Genomic DNA, 25,399 nt, shown 5'->3' with positions numbered 1-25,399 from the left:
ATGAAACTCAAATGGATACCCAAGTGTAAAAAGTCAGCAATCTGAATTTAGAATGTAAACTATTCAAACTAAGGCAGCTAAACGCATGGTCTATCATGAGAACAGCCGGTTCAAATTTACATAATAATTGTGAACAACTCAACATCAAAACTAATGTAAAAGTTGCTCATTGTTCTAATTCAAATGCAGTACAATAAATTTACGGTTTCTTAAAGCAACTTATCACTTAAAAAAAGGGTAAAAACTTAATCTTGATATCAAACAGGGAAAAATAAGAACTCTTGCAAATGCTGGACCAACTATAAGCACAGAAATCTTCAGTCAAAATATGAATAGTAACAAACCCTCTTCCCAACAATAAAAATTTTCAACACCAATAATGCTTTCCTTCTTTTTTGAGAAAGAAATATGAAGTTCCCATTAACTTCTAAGGTTTACACAACAAAGCATAATTCAGCAGGACAAGATATGACCATGCACAATCAGTATAGATAGACCAAACTGGAACCAAATTTCATGCAGTTCGTTAACTCTGGACCACCATAAATTTAACTCTAGATTTTCAATTTTTTCTACCACTTCCTTGGTATAGTGATATTTATGCTTCAGTAAAAACAGTCAGTAACTATCGATAAAAGCATAAGTTATCATCGAATTTTCAATATAGATATTTTATATAAAATTCATTTCTCACCAGCATGGGCCTTGAATTAGTTATCATCCACATCTCTCCTTCCTTTTCAGAATATAGATCCCCAGAATTATCACAACGAAGAGAGAGTTTTCTAATGTCATTTAGAATCAACTTCTGCTCCTGCTCTTTCTTCTCAAGTTCAACTTTCGCAAGCTCTACCTCTTCAACACCATCAGGAACCACCTCATCGGCCTCCTCTTCAACATCTTCATCATCTTCAGCAGAAAATGAGAGACTACTTTTTCGAGGTCTAAATAACACAACCATATTAATTTGAAGAGTTACGAAACAATCACAAGTGACGACTTGTCAAAACCTTCCATATTTAATGCAAGTACTAGTAAAGAAACGAGTACTGAATATAATTAAACAGGCTCAACAGTTTAGGAAACTACCATTGTTTATCAAAGCACCAATACTACCTAATTGTCAAGCCATTAAGAAAATGCAAAAATTATTTTGTTCAACATGTATCAATATCATGAATGGTAACACATCCAGTTAACTTAAAACAGCCAATTCTAGTTCACCAAAGCTAATAAAAAGGGGTAATCAAATTTTACTCTCAAAACAACACTTGAAAAAACATAATTCAAACAGGACTCTTCTCTGTTTGTAAATTCCATGTGGACTAAGTAATAGAGCCAGGCAACATTAAGAGAAAAAACTACTTCACAAATTCTCAGACTTAAATGATCCAAATTGGTTCAACTTAAGGACATTAGTGATTGATATAAAAGACTTCAAAGTGATACTTGAAGCATGAAACACCAACAAATAAAAATTCCTCAACCATAGTACTCATTATAAGCCACAGCAGCATCCCTAGAGCCACCATTTGTATATATGAAATCCATATATAATAATAAACAATAAGTCATGATTCCAAGAAAGACAAATCAAAGAATCCTCACTTGGGAAGCCGTGCAAAGAGAAGATTTGTCAAAACGTCCAGCATAACCTGAAATTGGCGAGAGGTCATTGTCGCCGTAATATTCTGAGAATTGAAAGTGAGCTCCTTTAGGGGCTTCACCTGCAGAACAACCAAATAGAAGTCAAACTGAGCATCCAATTTAGTTAAATTAAACAACATCCATGTAACTTAGACAAATGAACAATATTAAAGAATGAAAACATATATCTAGAGATTCTTGCATATTCCAAAAACCAATATATATATATATATATATATTTGCGTATATATATATATATATACAGAAATGCTACGGTGGGTGAGGTTGCCCACTGGGTAGTGGTCAAGCAATAGCTAAAAATTTGTTGTTGCATGTCCCATATATTGCCGGATGTGTGTTGCCCAACACTTGGTGGGCTACCTCACCCTCTTTAGAAAAAATAATATATACATATAATTTTTCTATGGTATAGACATTGCAAGTTTTTTTAACTTGCAGATGCAAATCATGCAACAGGTTCCATGAAAAAAGTGTCATACAACATGTTTCCTTATGTGTATATGCAAGTTTAAAACTTACAAATATACACACCAGAGAAAGACTAACTATATATATATATGAATGTAAATTTACAGTTATAGTTAGCTGATGACATCCAAATATATATGTAGTGACACTATCCAATTACATATATCAGCAAAGGCCAGCCCTATTACCTTCAATTCTGGGGTCCCACCTTTGTGTCTTGTGTAACGAAAGTACATGTCACAGGGCATAAAGACTCTCTCAAGAAGAGCACCGGTACGTTTTACTTTGGGAGAGTTTCTAAGAATTTTTGGAAGCCACTGCAACCCAGCCCCTGGATCAACGTCAGTTGGGGCCACATGAGCCTGAACATGCTCCAACATCACTGAGAATTCCATGCGTTTCCACGTCATTTCAGGTTCACACTCAGGAATATTTACATTCCCAGCACCAAGTGCTTGCTCAATCATATCATAACCAACATGAAGGACTGAATGCAATGATCGAGCTAAAACACGACCACTGACAGCAGCAAGCAGAAATCTACCCTGTATGGGAAAATTGCAATAAAACTAAAGCATGAGTGCAAATTGCTTGCAAGTACCAAATGATAATTGAAAGACACAATACTCCTATAGCTAGGACCTATAACAATACAGTATAGTCGCACCAATGACGTTTCTAAAGTGCTTAAAAAATTATGTGTATATGATAACAACGTCCTTAATACAACAAAGTATGTAACATTTTTAAGATTTGACAAACTATTTTACACATGTAGACAACTTGATGGAAACAAAAACAAAATTAAAGAAATTCTGAAAATTCAGCTATAACTTTTATGATTTAGAAGAACAGCTTCAAACACCTTGATAAAGACATAAAGAATAAAACCTGCTTCAAGGCAGAACTGATTCCTAATGTATGTCTCTTTTCATGAGAGAAACATTCCATTTAAGAAGAGAAATTACGAGCAAATTGAAAGGTGAACTAGCTGATATAAACGGAACACTTAACAACAGAAACCTAAACAACCTTAGACAACACTGTCCAATTGCTTTGAATAAAATCTAACTTGCATCAAAGATGAGTAGAATTTTTTTTTTTTTTTTTCTTTTTGGGGGATAAGAAAAAACCTTTCATTGATAGGAAATCAATGCAAGAGGTAAAGGGGAGGATAAGAAATCCTCAAAAAAAAAAAAAAAAAAAAAAAAGACATAAAAGGAAAATTAAAATAAATAAAGAATAGTGTTATTAAGACAACAAAAAGGACTTATAAACATGCTAACCACCCGTGACATCTTTCCAATTTAGAACAATCAAGGAAAAAGGGAAATCTTTGAAAGCTTTATCAGTAGAGGCCCTCAAAGCTGCTAAGGATTTAGATTTCTCAAAAAGATTTTCACTGCTCATCAGTTTGTCTTCGAAGATTCTATTGTTCCTTTCAATCCAAATTACCCACAGCAACAATAAAACAACAGACCAGTAGATCAATGGCCACAAAGATGAAAATAACTTAATTCTCTTCCAAGGATATCAATATCCTCTTCCTATTCTTCAACCATCTTTCATTTCATTCAATCCAAGCCACCTAAAGCCATCGCCATGCATATGCTCATGCTTATAGCAGTCAAAAAATGGACAAGGGGGAAAAAAATAAAAAGTAAAAAACTAATCATAAATACAAAATATTCCCATTATATGCCCTTTTCAAACATGAATCTTGAATAACAAAAGGATCAATTTTTTAATCTCAGTTGATTATCATTGAAGATGATTTGTTAATAAAGAACAGAAGTATAAAGGCTAATTTTGAAGAAGCAAGCTCAAACTGCACACACCAAAAGAACAGAAATAAGTATATTGAAGATGTGGAAGGAATAGATTATAAAGAATCTTTTTTAATATTTCTGTTCGTTTTCTTTTTGGCTGGGTGATTCGTTACAATTTCATCAATGGTATGGCTCCCACAAAGTTCACAGAATTGTTATGAAATTAAAAACAGCAGACAAACTGATGCCGATGAATCAGTATAATAAAAATTTACCAGCCAACTGAACCAGGAACTAGTTTGAGCAAACCTAAATGATACAGAGAAGAAAATGAGTTCAAATTTAAAAGTCACGACCATCCTATTTGAACATCCACCCACCAAATTATGTAAAATATTTCAACATCAATGTTCAAAATTTAACAAAGCCAACCCAATGAATTCTAGCCAAAAAACCAAATTCTATGATATGGCTAACTAGTAAAGAAACCAAAGGCCGAAGAAAAGCATGGTAAAAAATGTTCCTTCACTAAGAAATTTTGAGGGGAAGTTAGGTTTTAGTGCTAATTCTCAATACAACTTACATTGGCTTCTTCTGAGTGTAGATTAAATTGCGGCTCAATTACATTCACCATGAAATGGCGAGTCCCATCATCCTCAGAATCATTTATCTTTCCATCTTTACCTGCAACCATGTCAAACTGATGCTTCTTACCATATAACTTTGCTAATGGCCATTCTATAAAGCAGTTTTAAGATAATGAGAAGACAATGCAGCTAGATCTATGCCTCCAACATTGAATGCAATTATCTAAGCAATTTCTAAACTAATCAAGGTACAACTTCAAAATTGATCAAGAATTACCAAGTGGAAGAGAAGATGGGTGGTTCTCCACTTTAACCGAATCTGATGGAGATGGAACTGATCCAGAGGATCCTGTAAGTTGCACAGGAGCATTTGCACCATGGCTGGAAGTAGGAGGCTTTACCATAACATCAACTTGCATCTCATCTGCATCATGCTGGTGGTTCTCGTGCAATTTTCTCTGTGTGTACTGCCGAGATGGGGAAGGTTTTGGAGGTTCAAAAGCTTTTGATATACCACCAACATAGGACCAAACAGCATCTCTATTCTCAATGGTCCACAGAAGCTTGAGGCCATAAACAAAAATACGCTGGCAATTGTCAGCTATCACCACATTGTATCCATCATCATCGCTTGGATCTGATCGTGTATGCTCATCACTCTCACTCCCATTTTCAAACTCAGACCTCACATATGTCATCTCAAGATTTCTTCTTCCAGCCTCTTGCCAGGCTAATAACCTAGCAGGGTCAGCCTTTGGAGCCTGCCTTCTGATTGTGAAATAATCAGAAGACAACAGAAATCCATCATCACGATGTTTCTCAGTGCAACCATTAATGTGATTGTTTTTATCACTTGGAACTCTCTCTAGGGATGACGATTGTGAATTTTTTCTTGTCATTTGAGCCACTTTTGCAATACTAGAGCTTTCTTCCTTATTTATAAATGCCTTGGGCATATGTAGGTCAAGACCCTGATAAGCAAGATCAAGAGTATCACGTTTGCATTCAAAAGTATACTTTTGCTTCCCCCGACTATAATATTGCTCATATTTTAATTTTGTCATACTAAATGTCAGTCCTTTTGCTGGATCATCATCATCTAGAGGAATATTTTTGATAGTTGTAGGTGTAGCATCTACACGGAACATAAACTCTGTCATCACTTTATCTAATGACAAATTACCTGATCTTAAAACTCGTGGAACTCCAAAACGAGGCCAACGAGAGAAAGATCGCAATTTGTGAGGAGGAAGATAATTCAAGTTCCAGAATTTTACTATCCATGCAAGATCATGAGCACCCATATTCACTGTTGGTGAAACAATTGAAACACTCTCATGCTTATGAGGAGGGCCATACACAGTTCCATCTACATCGGCAGTATCTCCCACAGTGGCAGATGCAGATTGCCCATCACATGTGGGAGATGGTCTAAGAGAAAAGTTCCAGCAAAGGGATAGAGAAGTAGATCTGAAGGGATCAAAAACCTTTTCACGAGGCTTCCCTTCAACTGGAAGTGCAAATAAATAATGATTCAGAGGAGTACCAGATTCACATTCCCAATCCATTAGAACTTCAAGAGTGAAAATTGGAGTTTCCAGCAACGGACCAGATATACCTCTACGAAGTTTCACACCATGACTGTTTGCCAAACTCTCTAAACTGCTGATAAAAACCCTAAAATCCTTAGCAGATACATAAACACGACCATCTGACTGCTGGATCTCCATAGGACCAGAGAGTATCTGAAGTTTGTCAAGCTTTTCATAAGGATCAGTAGTTCCAAGAACATGCCATCTGGTTTCTGAAAAGCATAAGGAGATATTTCCATGAATGTAATTTCTAACATCATCCCACCATGGCAAGCTACGTTCCTTTTTTGGTGGCTGGTTTTGCAGAAGGCTAGAATTAACATCCCTAATACTTAGATTAGCCCTGCGAAGAGCCACAGTAAAAGCATAGCTCACATCAGCAAAAGATGGCTCATACCCCACTCCAAAGGACATTTCTCCTTTCTCGAAATTGATAGGCAAATTTGAATATGTTTTTATTGGTGGCGTTGTACCACTAGCAGAACGAAGCATGCGCACCTTTCTCCATCTCCCAATAAAGACATCTTGATAAATTTGAGGCTGAAAACATGTTGCCTAATTCAAAGAGATAACAGTTAAACTCACATCGAAAAGATAAAAAGTTTAAATATAAACATATGAATATACACAATTACAAGAAGACAATTAATGAAGCCAGATATCAATGAGGAAAAAAACTAGGGTGGAAATTTTGAAAAACACCTAACTACATATAAATGCAAATAAGATCAACTAGACCCAGTCATCTAAAGAGTTTAAATATGGTTGTTACCAAATAACATATGACCTTCAGGCTGAAACATGTAGCGCCATCAACTATCTCTATATTCCAAATAATGTGTAGTTGATTGTTTTAAAGATGGTGAAGTTTTTGTTATCCAAATTGCAGTACAATTCATTAAATAGATTAACAAAATAAAATAAAATACTACACAAATAATATTTTAAGCAGGTGATTCAATGTCATGTTTAGAAGGTTGATTCACCCAACAGAGAAAAAGAATGCTGTTGAAGCATATTTCCAAACCTATCCTTGAAAAAAGCCTAGAGAATCACAATTCATTTTTCTTTTACATTATTTAAGTTTGAGAACCAAAGTGCAAAACGAGCAACAGTTTCTTTTCTTTCTTTTTTTCCTTTTTTAATGTACTTTTTCTTGAATGGATAATACAACTCTTCAAGAGGATGATAAATCCTCCAAATTAAAAATATACACAAAAAACCAAAACTCCTTTTACAACACATCTTTCCAACATAGATTATGTAATCGCAACTTTTACCGAAGTCCACAAAAATGTCAGATGCTTCATATGATTCCTAGAAATTTCACATCTTGTAGTTTTACTTCAAATAACCTTTCATTCCTATCCATCCATATTCCCAAAGAAAGTGCAAAAATGGTACATTTCCCAAAGGTTCTACCTCTTCAGATCATCTCCCACCAAGAAAGCTTTAAAATATAATAATTGACAAGATAGAGGAAACAATCATTGAAAGTTTCTTCACTCAAAAACTCATACCATGGTCGAAATGCCACTTCACAATGAACTAAAAAGTTGGGTAATTTTGTTCATTATTGTTTCTACAGATATCTCCTACTTTTAGCCCCCATCCTTGAGTTAAATAAGGCAACAGTTTGTCCAGTAATTTATTTCTTAACAATTTAGAAGACATGTAGTCTGTAAGTACACTGTAATTAAGTCGTAAAAATATTGAATGGTCTTCGAATGAATAGAAAAATTATTGTTACAAGAGTAAATGTCAGTTGGAACCTTACCTGCTGTGCTAGCACAACACAACCGTCACATTTACCAGAAGTAGCAGAAAGAAGAGGAAATGTGTAATTCCGTATCTGAGCAACCAGAGAACCTGTTTGCAAGTGAATATTTCTCCCATATAGTCGAGAAAATGGTATATTATTTTCATGAGCGACAGGATCGAGCTTCTTTACAATGTCTATCATGCCATCCTCCCCACCATCAATACTTGTCAAGCTTAAATCTAAATCTGTAGCAGAAACAGAAAGAAGGGAAGTCCTAGCAGTGCTTGGCCTAAAACCAGACTGAAATCCTTCCTTACAAGCACCTGAACCTTCTGATGGTACTAGATTCTGACATGCCTGAAAATATGATCGGAATGACTGCCGATAAATTTCCTCCCGCATTCTGCTAACAGCTGAAGGATCTTGCAAATCAATCTCAACTCCATTGAAGACAGTCTTTTTTTCTTGACTAGATTCATTTGGTTCAGCGCTTTTAGGACATTGGTTATGTTTGGAAGTAAAATCATCAAGAAATTTCAACCTTACAGCTAATTCACAGGCCTCATTCTTCATCAGCTGATAGTGTTCATCAAGCCATCCTTGCAATGGTTCTTCCTCAATATCAGCAGTAAGCTTGCGTATGCAGAACCTTACACGGCCAAATTTCATTGAACTAGGTTTCTTGACTTTTGACACCTCTTTCTTCACAGGAAAAATAAGATTAGTTTTAGCAGCTGTGATAAGCTTCAAACCACGCAACATATCTTCAACTGAATCATCAATGGCACGCAATTGCAATCTATAGGGCATGCAAATGTGGACATCAAGGCCTTGAATTACCCAATCCCATGTGTTAGTTACAGGTACCTTTGCATCAGATGAACTGGTAGACACACTAGGAATTCGTGAAATTTGCATCCTGCTACTTTTGAATAATCTGGACCCATTAAAACTTAGCATAAGTCCTTCAAGAAGTAATCCTATACGTGCATTTTCAGAGAAAATTGACTGAACCTTAACCAATGTTTCAACCCCATCTCCAACCTCGGCAGATATACTCAACATTTCAACATCAACAGCAAAAATAGATTCCTTTTTCTTGTGCTTGTCAACATTTTCTGATTCGGTATTGGCTACTTTTTTTTGTTCATGATCTCTCATACTAGAAGCATCATCAATATACTCATTACCATGTCCCTGAAGCTTCAGATTGTGTACCAGTAATTTCAACTGCAAAACCAGTTCAATTAGTGATATATGTACATCAGGCTCCCACCTGACTGTAATATCAGTTGCACTGAAAAGAGAGCACACAGAAATCTCCTTATGACCACCAGAACGCCGTACAAATTTAGCATTCTGCATGTCAAACAGTGTTACTTTTGTTTTGGGCTTTAGTTCTTCTAAGTACTCCTGATAGACTGATCTGGCCCTTTCAAGCTCCAGCTGCGTCGACTGTTTATCCTTGTTTGCACACAAACTGAAATGGAAGATATCAAGAGAAACGGAATACTTCAAATTTCTGCATTCATCAGAAATTGTGGACATTATGTCTGCACACCTAGTTGTGCCATCAGCTGAGACACTTACTACAACTCGACCACCATGCGACCCATAATTTACACGCTTGGGATCTGCAACAATGGTGTTTTCTAGACCTGCATCACCACATAAGTTTACAGAACACCGTTCAAGATTAAATTTTAAAAGTCGAGTCCCTTTTCCTGATGATTTAGATGAACGCCCTCCTTTACCCTGTGACGTTCTTTTCCCAGAAGCAGATAGAGACTTCATGAGAGCTTGAAAAGATATTGCAGTTGATACAAGAGACTCAATGCGCTTGAATGTAAAATAAACACCCATACCAGTTACATCAACAGACAGAACCAATTTACACCTAGAACCATCGTCTTCCAATGATTCCATATCCTTCTTTCCCCAATCCAAACTAACCTTTGCTATGTTTATCAATGACCCCGAATTTGATTCCACTCCAAAAAGGCTTTCTTTCAAGCATTCTTGGTATTCATCTGCCATGTGCAAATTCAATTCACCAAGTTCCATGTGTACAGTAGTTCCAGTATTAGATATATTATTTGCAAACACATGTGATGATTGAGAGCAACCCTACATTAGTAAATCAAAAGTCAAACCTTGTATTCATGACCATAATTAGGAAAGGAAAAAAGATGTTGATGGCCACATAATAAAGCAGTAGAAGTCATAAGGTCAGAAAATAGACTGAGACACTGACTATGCCATAACAGGGCATTTAACAAAAGTTAGTAACTTTAAAGAGTCATCTTCACAAAGATAAAGCCATTTCACCTATGCAGATGTTAACCTTATATTCCAGATCAAAAACAACCACATATGAATTTCAGGGCTCATCCTTATATGCACCTATGTGTATTGACATGAAATAAGCATATCCAACTGGACAATGTCTTGTCCAGCAGGAAGTTTCATGGAAAGATAAAAGAAAATTTATGGGAAGTCTTAATTTAAAATAAAATTTAGTTTTATATCAAGCAAAAACTAAAAACTGAAAAAATTAAAAATTAAAAGAAAAGAAAAACCCACACACACACTTGAACAAGGCATTAATGTCATAAGATTCAAATGAAACCTTAAAAAGATTTACTAAAAGGGTAAAAAGAGCTACTTATTGTCCACAATAGAGTGTAATAAATCGCAAAAACTCAAGTGTACCAGAGATTCCTAGAGGCATACCGTCAGAAAAGCTTCCTTGACCAATTGGATGGATAAATTTTATGGGGAAGGAAAGGTGTAAAGGAAAACTATACCTATGTAACTTCCCTCAAATTATAAATATTTTTCACACCTTTCTTATATTTTGTCAAAAATAAGGGAAATCCACCACGCAGTTTATTTAAATATTCTAGGTTCACAAATAATATTGCAGCGATAAAAGACAGGAAGTGGCCGATTTTGCACTGCCAAACCACTGAAACCTATAACAGTTTCCGAATCACAAACTTTTAAGCTAAAGAACGACAAATTAAGATGAAATTTTTAAGCTAAAGAATAACATATTAGATCAGGAGTGTGAACCAGGAAACTCTTTTTTTTCTAATTTTTTTATGGGAAAGTTTACTTAAGGACAAATATTACAAATATTTAAGACAATGAGGAACCCAAAAATCGTCAAAAACTATAATTAAATTCAACATATTAATCCTCCAATTCAACAAAATCAAAGAAATTAGAATATGCCTAAACTCTTTTAAAGTGGATGCATGCCCATAAAGAAGCCTGAAATTTAATACGATCCCATTAGATTTTCACATCTTGATTCCTCTCTTCAAAAATTTTGTCCAAAACAATGCCAGCCTTGCGCACTTATTCAAAGCACTTTCCCTCTTTTGCCACCTCCAAAACCTTTAAAAATTAATGCTGGAAAAATTGAGGCAATACCCATAAAACCCAGCCTCATCCACCAATAAAGATCATAATTTAACAGCCACCTCCTAATGAAGAACTGAAGGATATAACACACAGCCACCTCCTAATGAAGAAGTGAAGGATATAAAACATCACAACATCAGGGAGATAAATAAGCTCCAGCTTTTCTTTCTCTAACATAAGATAAGTATTTAGCTTATCATGCATTAGGAGCCACACACTAGAACCATTGTTGGTAAACAAGCTTTCCAAATTATATGAAAGGGCTTAAAAACAGAGGAAGAAGAGTCACCAATCAGAAAACTGAGTGGGACATACAAGTAAATTATTTTGATGGATCTTATATCCACTTGTACTAATACCACCCCTTCAAGGAGATTTAACAATAAGCACAAAACAAACAATTCTCCATCATAGAATTACAAAAGGAATTGAAGTTCCGATAACTATGACAATTAAGTTGAGGGTTCCAAGAACTAAGTTGAAAGTTGCACCGCTACAACCCAACTTTAAAATAAAAGGCATAATAAGTTCAAGCAACAAGACACATCATAATAGAGATTATTAAAAACGATATTACTCACATGATATAGTGGCAAACCACTGACACCATAAAGCACAATAGTCATCTCAGGAGCTGAAACAGTACATGTCCACATGATAGCTTTGGTATCATTTGATGGTGGCTTTTCAACAGTAGAACTTTCCTCCCGAAGCACCATTTTCTTCTTCTTTGAGAAGTGAAGGCGCAACCATGGCTTCAGTCTACTCAATATAATGTTGCATTGGGTACCTCCCAACTTCACATCAACTTCTGCTCTAACAGTCAAGGATGGCTGGGAAGCAAGATAACCCACACAAATAAATCAAAAAAAATAACAAAATTATATCATAAATCCTGTGTCAATAAAATATCTATGCACTCTTTTTTTTTTTTTTTTTCTCTCTTTCTTTTTTTAATAAAAAGATGATTTCATTGAGTAGAAAGGTCCAAAAGGATAAGAGAATAGAAGATGATATTATCTAGGCTCGTCAATAAATGATTGACACATAATTTTAAGATAATTAAAAATGTATATTTATGGCTAATCAATAGATTGCCAAAAATTAGCCCTTAATCAAGGGTCAATTATTTACCGATTAGTCTAAGTATTCACATTTAATTAGTCTAATATTAAGAACCAACCATTTATCGACTAGCCTAAAATACACTTAACACTTTAAAACATAGAACAAATTATGCAATTTTTTTGCAAAGTCAGGATGTGTACAATCACCTATCCTATCCTGAGCTGTATCAACTTCACAATAAACTCTTGCCACTGGTATACACATTATACTCTAATTTGTTCCAATGAGGTAATATTTAAGACAAAAATGCATCATGAGGACTGCACACATACTGGTCAATATTGAAAGAAAATTTGTCTCTAAGATCGCCTGATGGTTTGGTCCATCCTTCCAAAAGGAGAGGTTCTGGGTTCAAACCAGAGTTGGTACTTTCAAAATTGTCCATTACAATAATATAAACAGAGAAAATTGCTCAAACACTGTTTCAATAGAGGGACTGAAACATTGATTTGCAAGCATTACTAAACCAGAAGAATTTTTATTTGGTTTTTTATGCCACTTGTTTGAGATTGTCAATCACATGTAAAAATTACAGTATTGGATGTCGGCCATAAGTGCAAATAATGGGCATCAGTAACAGCTACTAAGCGGGCATTGTGGGTGTGGGTGTGGGTGTGGGCGTGGATGTGGATGTGGATGTTGGTGCCTGCACATCAAAACTAGCCTGTCCTGAGAGCAGGAAATATTAAGAAGAGAAATATTGCATTACTTGGATATGCATATGAATATTATTAAAAAAAACTTTCTAGGGTATTGTAATTACAAGTATCCAAGACCTTCAAATGTTTGGACTCCATTATGGACTTGAAGATATTTTAGAAGTCCTTGGAAATTTAAATATCAAAGTTATTCTCTCTTGAGAAGAAAGAAATCCATTAAAGTTTGGGAGTATGTGACAGAAGCAAAATGTTGAGTAGCTATTGTTCCAAAAAGTTTAAACTGATAAGAAGTGGTCCATAGCTTACACAGTTGTATATAATAATTCTTGCACTTCCAACCACACATATAGAACGAAGAATTCTAATATAATTGAGGTAGGCAAGATTCAAACAGAGAACCATATAGATAACACAGCTGTCATGCTATGTTAAGGCACCACAAATCCAAAAGTTTAAGCTGAAAGGAAATGGGTCCAACTATGTATGCCAAAGTTATATGGTCTTAGTGGATAGTAGTTTTAACACAACAATTTTTGTCTTCATTTTTTCCAAGACTTTTTCATTATTATTGGCTAATATTTTAAGTTCTTGTTCCATTGCTTGTGTCAGAAATGACTCAACAATTTCATCTAACGTTCATTTCTTTCTGGAATTTAAATGTGTGTGGATTTGTTTACATATTTCATATTTCTTCTAAACTTTTCCTCTCCTACTTCTTATTAACCAATATTCCTTATCCGTGACTGGTGATGTGGTTTTTCAATTGTGGTGACAATTGATGCATGAGGCTGATCATTCTTGGGTGTTCACTTAGTCTTGTTTCTTAGTTAGTCAGTCTTCATTGGCAGCTTTAGGGAATTTAAAGGAAGTAAAGGCGGAAAAGTCCTTCGCAAGCAATGATGGCTTGGTCCTGGACAGTTTAGTGGAAGAAAACAAAAAGATTTTTGAAAGGCAAGTATGAAGATGTGCTACTACAGTGTGATAGAATTATGTTCAACATTATTATAGGCATCAACTTCTACGGAGTTTAAGGATATACCCACTTTTATGATGCACTCAATTTGTAAGAATGTTTGGAATATATTTTTGTTATTGTACGTTTTTGACAGAGGATTCCTTACCTATTTACTTCATGTGCAATTTTTATAATTATGAAACCACAAAAAATAAAAAAGCAGCTGTGCATGCTTTAGATACCATTTCACAATATTTACCCAAAAATAAAACTATTCTACATGCTAAAACAGGCATAAACAAAAGTATCAGCTTGAAAGAGGAACCATACTACCACAATTTAATTGCAATGTCCTCACCTGTATAGGAATGTACACAAATGAGACAAAGGCTACTTTCAGTATCTCCAGAACAGAAGTGCCGGCTTCTCTAAGAAGCTGAAATACAATGGAAAAAAACAATTCAAGAAGAGTTAAAGCTGTATGACGAATTTATTCTAAGAATTTTTGAAGTGTTTAATAACATCAAAAGTTACAGCCATACATGAATCTCACTAAAATCCAAATGCACATCCAAGCGTGTACTCTCCCCGACGTCTTCACTAGCTTGTGATTTAATGGTTTTCAATTGAATTCCCATGATGTTATTCTCAATAGCTAAATTATGTTCACGATGCTCAAATTTTACATCCAGTTGCGGTAAATTGAAGCATATCTGTCAAAGAAAAATATTAATTATCTGTCAGCATCAACATTTAGGCCAGATATTATTTTCAGGCTCCACTGAATTCCATTTTTAACACACCGTTATTAGAAAAACACCAAATACACATACTCTCTCTCTCTCTCTCTCTCTATCTCTATATATATATATATATATGTGTGTGTGTGTATTTATACACATCTGCGGGAAAAAAAAAAAAAAAAAAAAAAAAAAAAAAAAAAAAGCAGACCCCACCATAAAAAATGCACCTCACAATTAGGCAACATGTTGTGGAACAAAAGCATCAGGCAACATGGTGCCTGATGTGAGGAACATTCTTCATGGTAGGGGTCTGGTTCATTTTTTAGCAAAATTATATATTTATATAATATAATGTGGTTATATGCTTTGTTACATGACAACAGTAGACATATATGCAACTGCTTCTACAATTTTTGTGGATAAAGTCGAAACCCATGATAGTGCTGCCAACATCATAGCTTTACACTGGTGCTCAGTCACAGTAAAAGATATGCCTTAGAAACTGAAATACAGCAATAACAATTACACAACAACAGAAAATGGCAACATATGAATCTAATGCCGCAAGAAACACCAGATCAATAATTCACATACATAAAGGACAATAGTTTTGTGTATAAACAGGAGTTATTTTTAGCATGCTTCAGATTCCCACTTGAGCTGGTCCAAATGTGGTTGGTGGGGACCAGTTGCAGAAATGCTATACTCAACCTTTTTTCTTTATGGTATGAATGCACAATTTTTGTGCTCGTTAGAACTATTAGATAAGAAGAAATTAATACAGAGAAAGCAATTTTCCACATCTATATTTGTCCATGATGCCGGACTTCCTTTGTTTAATGAACAAAAGATATTAAAATTTAGCAATCTTACAATACAAATGCAACTGCCAAAAACAAAAACAACATTTTCATACTTATGTAGCCAAGTACAAATTCTGGAAATAGGCCTTACATTATCTAATTTCCCCTTTACCCTGCTTCTATGGCTCCACTATATGATATCAAACATGTTTCTATTAAAACAATATGCATGAAGAAATTTTTAATCCCCTCTTTTACCCTTTGTATTGATTTCCTATCAATAAAAGGTTGTTTCTTATCAAAAATAATATATATATATATATATATATACGTATATTTGTGTGCATGAAAGATCCAAATTGTACACTAATTTAAACCACACATTCATCTCCATTAACCTTCAAACAATAGAGGTTTGAGAGGGTGCTATGCAGTTCTTCAAAAATCTTATAAAGCAATTCTTTTTGTGATTGCTTTATGATTTTAATTCTAATGCAGTGAATTAAAGTCCATAAACCCTTGTTTAACAAATGAAAACTATCAATCACATGATGGTTTTGCATGTTGAAATGCCTAATTTAAATCTAACAAATTTGTAACCAAGTCCCAACTTTGGCTAGCATTTAGAACCAGCCAAAATCTATGGGTTTGAGCAGATAGTACATTCAACCTATAAATTCAAAAAACCTCTGCTTATTACGAAGATTGTCAGTTATGTTGTTCTAGTCCCTCATTCCACAGGAAGAAGTAGAAAACAACCAGGATTTAATAATATGCGCTTAAATAAGGAAAATATTAATATGGATGGATATACCAGTCTTCCAAACAAGGTAATTTCCATAGATATATCAACATCAATGTCAGTAAGTAAACATTAATGAAACAAAACCTAGCCATCAAAAACAAGCTCTAAATATTGATTCTGTATAAACAACCAATCCCAATATTTCTCAACTATTCCCTCAATATGAATTTTTTTCAACCCTAACATCTATCTAATATCCTAAAATAATTCGTATGCTTCTCCTCTACTTGGTTTGCAATCCCTTGGTCCCATTTAAAGAATTTTTAGAAAATTCTTCAAATTTCGAAGAAAAACTGAATAAAAATCAATAAAGTTTTCTTAAGAAAATATTATATTGAAAGCTATCAAAATTCACGAACCTTTTCTGGAAATATAGAGCTATACTTTGAAAGTGCAGCAACCAATTGTTGTTCTTTGTGCGTCTTTCTTGAATCTAAAGAACCAACAGTCGAATCTACAACTTTATCAGTGTGAGAAGAAGAATGTGATGAACTCTTGCTTTTTAAGAGCATTTCCTCATTCAGGTTCACAGAGACCACTCCACTGGAAATCTCCACGTCCTTGATAACCACACCAACTTCCCTACGTCCAAATTAAGCAAATAAAAAATATATTAGCAGATAAACCCTGCACTACAATAAACAAGGCTAGAGGTGAAAAACGTAAATTGGAGTGAGTATCCCAGAAGAAGCAGCACAAAGCTACACAACAAAAGGAACCTAAGAATTTAATATTTTAAAATGGTACCAATGGAAAAATATTAAAAACCTTTTTGTAAACATTAGGTTGGCATCTATATAGAAACAAAGAAAACATATTTAAACAATACCTATCATGACCAAATTCACAAGAGAGAGAAAACTCTTCACAAACAAAAGGAGCTGACGACCTCTCCATAATGCCACAGGATGACTGGCTGGCAGAAAGGCATCCTTCATAGCTGAGACTGGATGGTTGATCACTACAACCCCGTTCACCCATGTGCACAATAATTGGTAATATATGCAGCTTAACAAACAGATTTGGCTTAGATCCACCATCCTTAGATATATCTACTTTCAGTTCCTTAACTTCAGCAGTAGCTTTGGGTGTCTGCAACATTTCAAGAGATAATTAAAATGATAAAAATAGATTTTCCTCCATGAAAGATGCAACAACAAAAAGATTATAAGAATCTATGATACTACAAGAAAATAACTTTTCAAATAGATTTTTTTTTTTTTACGACCTTGTTTAAAAACATGCCCACTTGAGCAAATTTTTTTACCTGTCCAGGAACATAACAAGTTCAAGGGTGCGCAATTCACCATGGTGATATTCACCTTTAACAAAGGGAGAAAAAGAGAAACAGAAAAAAGGAAGACGAAATAAAGAAAGAAAAGGAAATCTGGAATTGCACAAGTTTTTATGCATCCATTGGATATTGGCATTATTGACACTTCATCAGTCAAAACTCAACTGATATAGATATACGGTATACTTAAAGGGCCCATCATGCAAACAATTAAATCAATAAAGGAATTAATTTTTAATTAACTAGTACAATACAAGATTATCAAAATAAAACTAAATTAAACAGAAAAGCAAAGTAACAGCATATGTCATCACCCCACCCCAAAAAATAATAATAATAATAATAATAATAATAATAATGATAATCATGGTGACAATAAATTAATTAACTTATTAAAAAGATGAATACCTTCAAAACTAAATCTGTCACAGAAACCGATAAATATCTTGCAATATTAGCAACAACCATCCATTTTCCCCTGCCTGAACTACGAGGTTTTCTTGCTTTCTTAGCCTTAGATGTGCTTTTATTTGAAGGCCTCATCACAATTTCTAAATCACATATTAACACTTGGAGCTTCGGATCTCTGGAAATAAAACCAACCCCAAGTTTAACCAAGGACTGACGTAAGCTGAGTTTAATTTCACCAACAGATATGGATTCAACAGCACCCTGTATATCACAAAAGTCAAAATACACAATTGTCATCCGAAGGTAATAATGAAACTTAGTTGGAGTGACAAAGCAATGGCACACTGTCCAATCCATTTCCTAGAAGGGCCTCAAAAATAGAGGCATTGATATTTAAAGATTTCAGACAGAACACTATAAATATGTTACAGAAAACCCATCAGAAGAATAAATTTCATTCCTTCAAAAAAAAAAATTAAATAAATAAAAATAAACTTTGTAAACAACTTTCTTCATTTTAAAAAAAAAAAATTCCCAATAAAATTGCAAGAAATGACTAAGCACCAAAGGTATCAGAAACGAATCAAATGGAAAAACCAAGAAAGCAACCAAGGAACCCTGGACCATGAGCAAAAACCCGATTGCATTTCCAAATGCCATGCATATACCATCAATTAATTGGAAAAACACAACAGCGACTAATTAAAGAAATCCCAAAGGAAACATAATTCACAGCAAGAGTTACGCACATAAAGACACACCACAACAGGGAAAAAAGGGGAAAAAAAAGAAAAAATCAGTTGCATTCATCAAAATTATATCATTGCCAATAGGAACTCCAATATTCCATGAATATATTCTCTACTAGACTGTATACATGAGATCAAAAATCTTATCAAGTAGGCTGCCCACATGTTAGTTAGGATTAGATTTAACCCTATACCTTTTATTCCATAGAAAAATTAAATCTCATAAATTAAAATAAGCCACACAGCTAATCCAGAGGATAAGAAATCCTCCAGAATACAAAGGAAAACTTAAAAAACAAACTACATTTAGCGTAAACCTTCGCAACATAAATAATGCATAAAGAAAGGCAAATCATAAAGGAGAATTGGTCCAAACACACCATAATCTATACTGCCTTTTGACATTGGTCTTTAAACCTTTTTTTTGTTAGCATTAAGCCCACAAACTCCAATGCATGTTGCACATAAATCTTTTGGTGATTGTCCGTTAACCTATATTTTTCTGTCCATTAACCCCTCAAGTGATGGACCACAGTACAACCCCAAAATAATTTAAGGGGCGACCAAGAACAACCCCAATATAAGTTAAGGGGCAACCAAGCCAATATCAAAACAAAATATATTGAAAAGTATTTTTCTGTGAAAAAGAACAAAATAATTTCCATGAAAAATGAATTCAAGTACTAAAAATATCTGGAAAAATATTTATTTTTTCAAAAAAAAAAAAAAATTTAAAGATCTTTAGAATTAATAAAAGCATAAAAAAATATTTTTTTCATAAAGATTGATGAAAAAATTGAAAGAGTAGAAAAAATTAAACAAATAATTTGCAGAAAGAATTAAAATTTTATAAAACCTATATAGATGTTTAAAAAAAATTAAAAAAATAAATAAAATAAAAAAGAAGGGAAAGTTACTTTTAAAATTAAACAATTAAAAAAATTGTCACAAGTAATATATAAATGAACTGAAATAATACATTTTAAAAAAAAAAAATTGTGCAGTACTAAAAAATATGAAATAACTAGTTGTTGGAAAAGAATAAATATTTTACCAATATCTATCTAAATGTTAAAAATATATGAAACAAATCATTTCTCCACTAATAATATAAAAAATAATCTTTTTAATTTGTAAATATTTATAAACAAGACAAAGCACAAAATTTTTATTTATTAGTGTTGGTCAATATATTATTTAACATTAAAAATATCATAAATGAGTATATTAATTACGATGAAAATTGTACCATCTATACTCCAAATACAAAAAAAAAACATAAATATATAATAGAAATGATGACTGAGATAGCTAAGTTAGAAAACACAATCTTTTATCCATAGTTGTCAAAATGTGTATCGTATCGTGTATTGATTTGTCTAAAAAGTGAATCGTGTATTGTAAGATACGCTCATAACTTTATATAATGTATTAAATATATATGTCTTTAGTGTTCCACATAAATCTATCATAAAGATGAAAAACAGAGTAAATATATGTCCCTCGTGTTCCGCAAAAAACCATCTATCATGAAGATGAAAAACAAAGCGAAGAAAACAAAAAATGTTAGTGGAGATGTGATAGTATAGTGATAGAACTGTTAAAATAAATGTTAATAATAAATAATAATTGTAACTGGGGACGAAAAAGGATAAGTTAAGAGGAATACTATGCAATTAATTGACCAAAAGAAGATTTCAACCTCCTATCAATTGACCAAGAGAGGCCTTTAATTCTCAATGTAAAGAAGCCCATTTTATCCTTCTTCTTCTAAAGGGGCCTCTGATTATGTTTGAAGCACTACCAGACTTTGATCCTTATTGTCAAAAGACTGTTGAGCAACCCACAAATTCCATAAAAATTATGGTGGATATTTCAAAGTTTCTTCCTTAATTTTCTTTTATTCAAAATTCATCTGTTAGCTTTTAAACACTTCCCATATATATATATATATATATATATATATATTTTTTGTGTCAACAATGTTTTCACTTAAACCTTTCTCTACCATCACCTCAACACTTCAGCTTGGCCTAGCTCTTTTTTGTGCCATCATTTGAGCGTTGAGCAAACAGAAACCAGACTTGAGAGTATCTTTCTGCAGGATCTATAGCTGGTTAACTTTACATTGTCATCTATGTCATTGATGCAAATAAGCGTAAAGTGGAAATGATGAGCAAGACAAGGAAAATTTTTGGGGAACCAAAAAAAAAGGGATTCATAGGAAACAGCAAAGTAAAGTTGTAGAAAAGAAAGTTATCAGTCAGCAAGTAGAAGGGATTTAAAATTATTTCTTTATCTATATATAGGAGTGGGTGACAAACAGTTTATTATTTTCCACATACAAATATATATACATACATATAGATGTAACTGACTTGACAAAGTATTAGTTATAAAGTTATATAAATATGGCTTATCAAGTATCCTTAAAACTTCAAACGATGTTAATTATTGATGTTCCCAAAAGCTTAAACTACTAGAATCTGGGGTCAACTAGGTGTATCAAGCAGCCCATCTAATTATGGAATATATATGCTCCTGCATGTACAACACAATAACTTACTAGAAATGGATTCTACCAGGATTCAAACAAAAGCCCAATTAAATAACAAGCTTGCGACACCATGTTAAGTTTACTGCTTTTTTTATAAAGTTAAGTTGTTACGAAGCCTAACAAAGTAGCAAGTTGTCAATTGTAATATGAATTTCGTAAGAGCACCATTGAAGGAATTAAATATTCCACGTTGAATATGAAAGCTTTATTTTTTAACGTATTAAATTTTTCAACAAGTACTTGATCCATTGCATCTAGTTCTGTTTCAGATTTTTCTCTTGTGTTTGTAATATTTGTTCACTTCTTGAGTACTTGGTATACATTTTAGATGCATGTCAATAAAATAAATATCTACAAGAAATTAAAAACACTAATTTATTATTCTAATGTTTATAAGTTAGTGATTAAACAGCACTTAAAAAGTCAAAAACCACAGTCTTCTTCAAATTTTACCCGATGGAAGCTATCAATTGTCTACAGTATCTATGTAGTTTAGATAGATTGAAAATATAGTGGTAGAGCCTACTGAGTTTTTTTTTCAAGAATCTAAATTATCTGGTTCGGCTTATCTTCATGATTCTTTTTGTAATTATTTTGTAATTAGTGTATTTTATAATCAAAGAGAAGAAAGGCCTAACTAGCAAAGGTCTTATGCTACTTTACTTTTATTAGCTGTCAAAATGAATCAAGGAAAAGTTTAAACCCCTTTACCAGCTCAGATTCATATAACAAAATGAAACAAGAAGCATGAGTAGGAAAGAAACCTTTTTGAACTTCACAACAACATCCCTTAGACATTTCCATCCACCAACACGAAATCCAACAGATGCTCCTACTACTCGACTCAAAATCCAAGCCAGCAACCTCGATGCAAATCTGTAAAAGATGCTCAATGAAACCTTGACAATAAATACTTAAGCGTCAAAAATTGGAAAACAAAAAATAATATTTTTCACCAGTGGCATCCATAATGTAAGGGATATCACCACTTATATGATGATGCGTCCATATAAAAAAACAAAAGAATTTTGGATGAAAGCAATTACCGCAACATAAGCAGCCATGTCACATGTGATAATTACTCCTAATAATGAATAGCCTAATAATGAATAGCAGTGATCCAAAGATTAAGAATGAGAAAAGCACTGCAATGATGACAGCTAATCTAATTTAACAAGACAAACAGCAAAAACCTTCTTTTAGAAGAAAAAATTATTCTATTAACAAAGAAACATTTTACAGAGTTAAAGAGGAAGAGAAAAACACAAGGAAATTAAAAGATTAAAGATCAGAACCAGGTGTACATGATACCAACAATAATGCAAACCATTAGAAAAGGCATCGACGTAATATTTTGAGGTTTTTCTTATGTACTTCCCCTACAAAAGCACCCTTTCTAAACCTCTTATAGAACATTACTTTGGTTCATTACATGCCAAATGGATGCTATAAAACTGTAGAATATCCACCCAACTGATAATGCAACAGCATCATATAGCAGACAGCTCAAAAAAATCAAGCAAGGATTTACTACGTCACGGTTTAAGATGGTTGTTGTATAAAATAGTTCTAACGTGAGCAGTAAAACACAATGAATTCTAACTAGCAAATTGGTGATTATGATTTGAAATTTATTCACTTGCTTATGCTCCAAAAATTTCCTATATGAGAAAAGGCAACCAGATGTATTTAGTTATGTGCAAAAAGACAAGGCAGAAGACAAGTTATTGCAGCGGTGATAATAAGGCCAAAAGTGGATTCTAACAACATGGTCACAGCAAATACAGTGTGAAGAAAATTTCAGATAAACATATATGCAGGAACAAAATGGCAAAATAAGATATATTTCACAAAAGTAACCGTAAAGAAGTGAGTCAGCAAACATATCACTTAAAGCCAAGTTTATGTAAACGAACAAAACTAATATGTACAATAACCTATTCAGCAAAACCCAAACTGTAAGGAACTTAAATGAAGGGTTGCATAACCAAGTCCACGAACCACACAAGGAGTTTGTAAGTATTGGTCATAAAGATTTCTATAAAAAGTTAGCACTCAGCTACTAATAATTAATGTTTCTTTAGCACTCAGCTACTAATAATTAATGTTTCTTTCCCTTAAATTCAATTGAAATCAAACTTGCAGGGTCCATATATTATTCCAACCGTTATTAACTCTAAAGAAAATCTTCATTTGCTAGCAGAGCTCACAAATGGGGCACATAAAGAACTCAGTGACACCAAAATAAGATCATGGCATAATTTTTAAAACCAAGAGAACTCCCAATTCATTTGAGAAAGTCAAACTGCCTAGTTATTGAGATTCTTCAGAACAAGCCAACACTAAATTTTTAATTCTAGAAGCATTATTACACATACAGTTCCAAATTCAAACAAGGGCTCTCAACTTGGGCTTTCAAATTTCATCACACTCAATGCCCCGGCATCCACCCAATACCACAATACAACCGCAACATATATAAATATATATGCTTCCACAAAAAAGTGATTGCACAAACAGCGATCAAGTCAAATTCGATACAAAGCAGAGAATATTGAAATGCAAAAATCAGAATTGGACGTATGCAAAAATTCGATACAGCATGTAAATACGCAATGCGAGTGTAATGGAGAAGAGAAAGGGAAACAAAGAATTACATGAAGAGAAGCCACAATGTGATGGAAAGGAGCAAGAAACCAAAGAGGAACTTGACCGGAGAAGCTGCCATTTTCCAAAGGAGAGTCTGAAAAATCTCGGAAAATGTATGGAATTGGATATCAGATAACGGAATTCCGAGGAACCAAACACAGACGATGCTCTGCACATAACTTCCTCAGGTCCATGGCAAGAAAGATGGAGCAGAAAAGAGAATAAGAGCCCTAGAAATCGGAGGCCCGAACCCGCTCGAAATGGGTCAGCCAATCAGACCGAGTCGTCGTCGTCGAAGCGTAGCGATCGGAGGACGTATTTGTATGTGTATATATATATATATATATACAACTATATGTGTACACATATATAAATATATAAATGGGGGAGTGAGAGCAGATCCGATCCGTGAGGTGCTCGCTCGGTGATCAGCGAAAGAGAGCGTGCGAGGGTGAAAGAAAGACAGAGAGAGAGAGAGAGAGTGAATCGTCTGTTATTTTTGATAGACCGGCCTCCGTGGCGCATTGGTGGGTTGGGATCTGGTGCGTTGCGGAGTATGGAGAAGTGAGATCCTTGGAAGTGTGCGCGGGATGGCAGTATTTTATTTTTAGAGGTTAATTTTATCTTACCTCTATGAAATTTTCATTGGTAAATACATTACCACCGTTAAATAGATTGATAATTTGTGTTCATGGATCGTGTTTGTATCAATCAATTTAATAATTATATCAAAAATATTTAATTTGAACACAATCCACTTATTAATCGTATTAAGTATCTTAAATACTAACCTGATCTGTTTATAAATAGGTCAACACGATATGATCCGTTTAACATAATTACTTTAACAGGTTGTGTTGAGCTATTAACATGTTAACTTGAAATTAATCCGTTTATCCAAAAATTAACCTATTAACTTGAAAATTAATCTATTTATTTTTTTATTAAAGATTTATTTTTTGTTTTTAAAAAATTAATAATAGAAAATTATTTTTATAAAGTTTTTAATTTATAATATTTTTTAGTTATTAAATATTATATTATGGATAAAATTATAATTTAAAATTAAATTTAAATGGGCTGTAATAGGTATATAATCAAGTTGGATTGAAATTGACACGTTTAATAAATGGATTATAATGTTCAATTTCGAATTAAACGGGTCAATCCGAAAATGACACGATTAATAATCGTGTTAAACGGGTTGACGCGATTATAATCCGAACTCATTTATGATAAATCCAAACTCATTTATTCCGTATCGTTTTCGAATCGTATCACCGTGTCATGACCTAGATTGTCACCTCTACCGTCAAGCTTCACGTAAGTACAATTTAGACAAAAGCTTGAAAGAGAAATTAAAAGCAGGTT

The 25,399-nt window shown here is 33.6% G+C and overlaps 1 protein-coding gene across 1 annotated transcript in view; it reads right to left on the bottom strand.

Moving 5' to 3' along the window:
* Positions 1-24,508, bottom strand: part of LOC107406774 (protein SABRE) — a 38,850-nt gene extending 14,342 nt beyond the window's left edge. The window contains exons 1-14 of the mRNA XM_048475960.2: positions 24,037-24,508; positions 22,144-22,255; positions 18,071-18,334; positions 17,198-17,460; positions 16,728-16,950; positions 14,560-14,730; positions 14,376-14,453; positions 11,857-12,108; positions 7,862-9,973; positions 4,770-6,639; positions 4,489-4,589; positions 2,325-2,681; positions 1,609-1,727; positions 695-944 (exon numbers count right to left, since the gene is read on the bottom strand). Coding sequence (XP_048331917.2) covers positions 695-944; positions 1,609-1,727; positions 2,325-2,681; positions 4,489-4,589; positions 4,770-6,639; positions 7,862-9,973; positions 11,857-12,108; positions 14,376-14,453; positions 14,560-14,730; positions 16,728-16,950; positions 17,198-17,460; positions 18,071-18,334; positions 22,144-22,255; positions 24,037-24,107 — 6,243 coding nt within the window. The 5' untranslated portion in view covers positions 24,108-24,508. The remainder of the gene's footprint in view (positions 1-694; positions 945-1,608; positions 1,728-2,324; positions 2,682-4,488; positions 4,590-4,769; positions 6,640-7,861; positions 9,974-11,856; positions 12,109-14,375; positions 14,454-14,559; positions 14,731-16,727; positions 16,951-17,197; positions 17,461-18,070; positions 18,335-22,143; positions 22,256-24,036) is intronic.
* Positions 24,509-25,399: the final 891 nt, after the last annotated feature.

Source organism: Ziziphus jujuba, chromosome 5 (genome assembly GCF_031755915.1).
Source record: "Ziziphus jujuba cultivar Dongzao chromosome 5, ASM3175591v1".
Taxonomy (NCBI): domain Eukaryota; kingdom Viridiplantae; phylum Streptophyta; class Magnoliopsida; order Rosales; family Rhamnaceae; genus Ziziphus; species Ziziphus jujuba.
The sequence above is the reverse complement of the archived record's forward strand: the minus strand, read 5'-3'. Positions and strand labels throughout refer to the sequence as shown.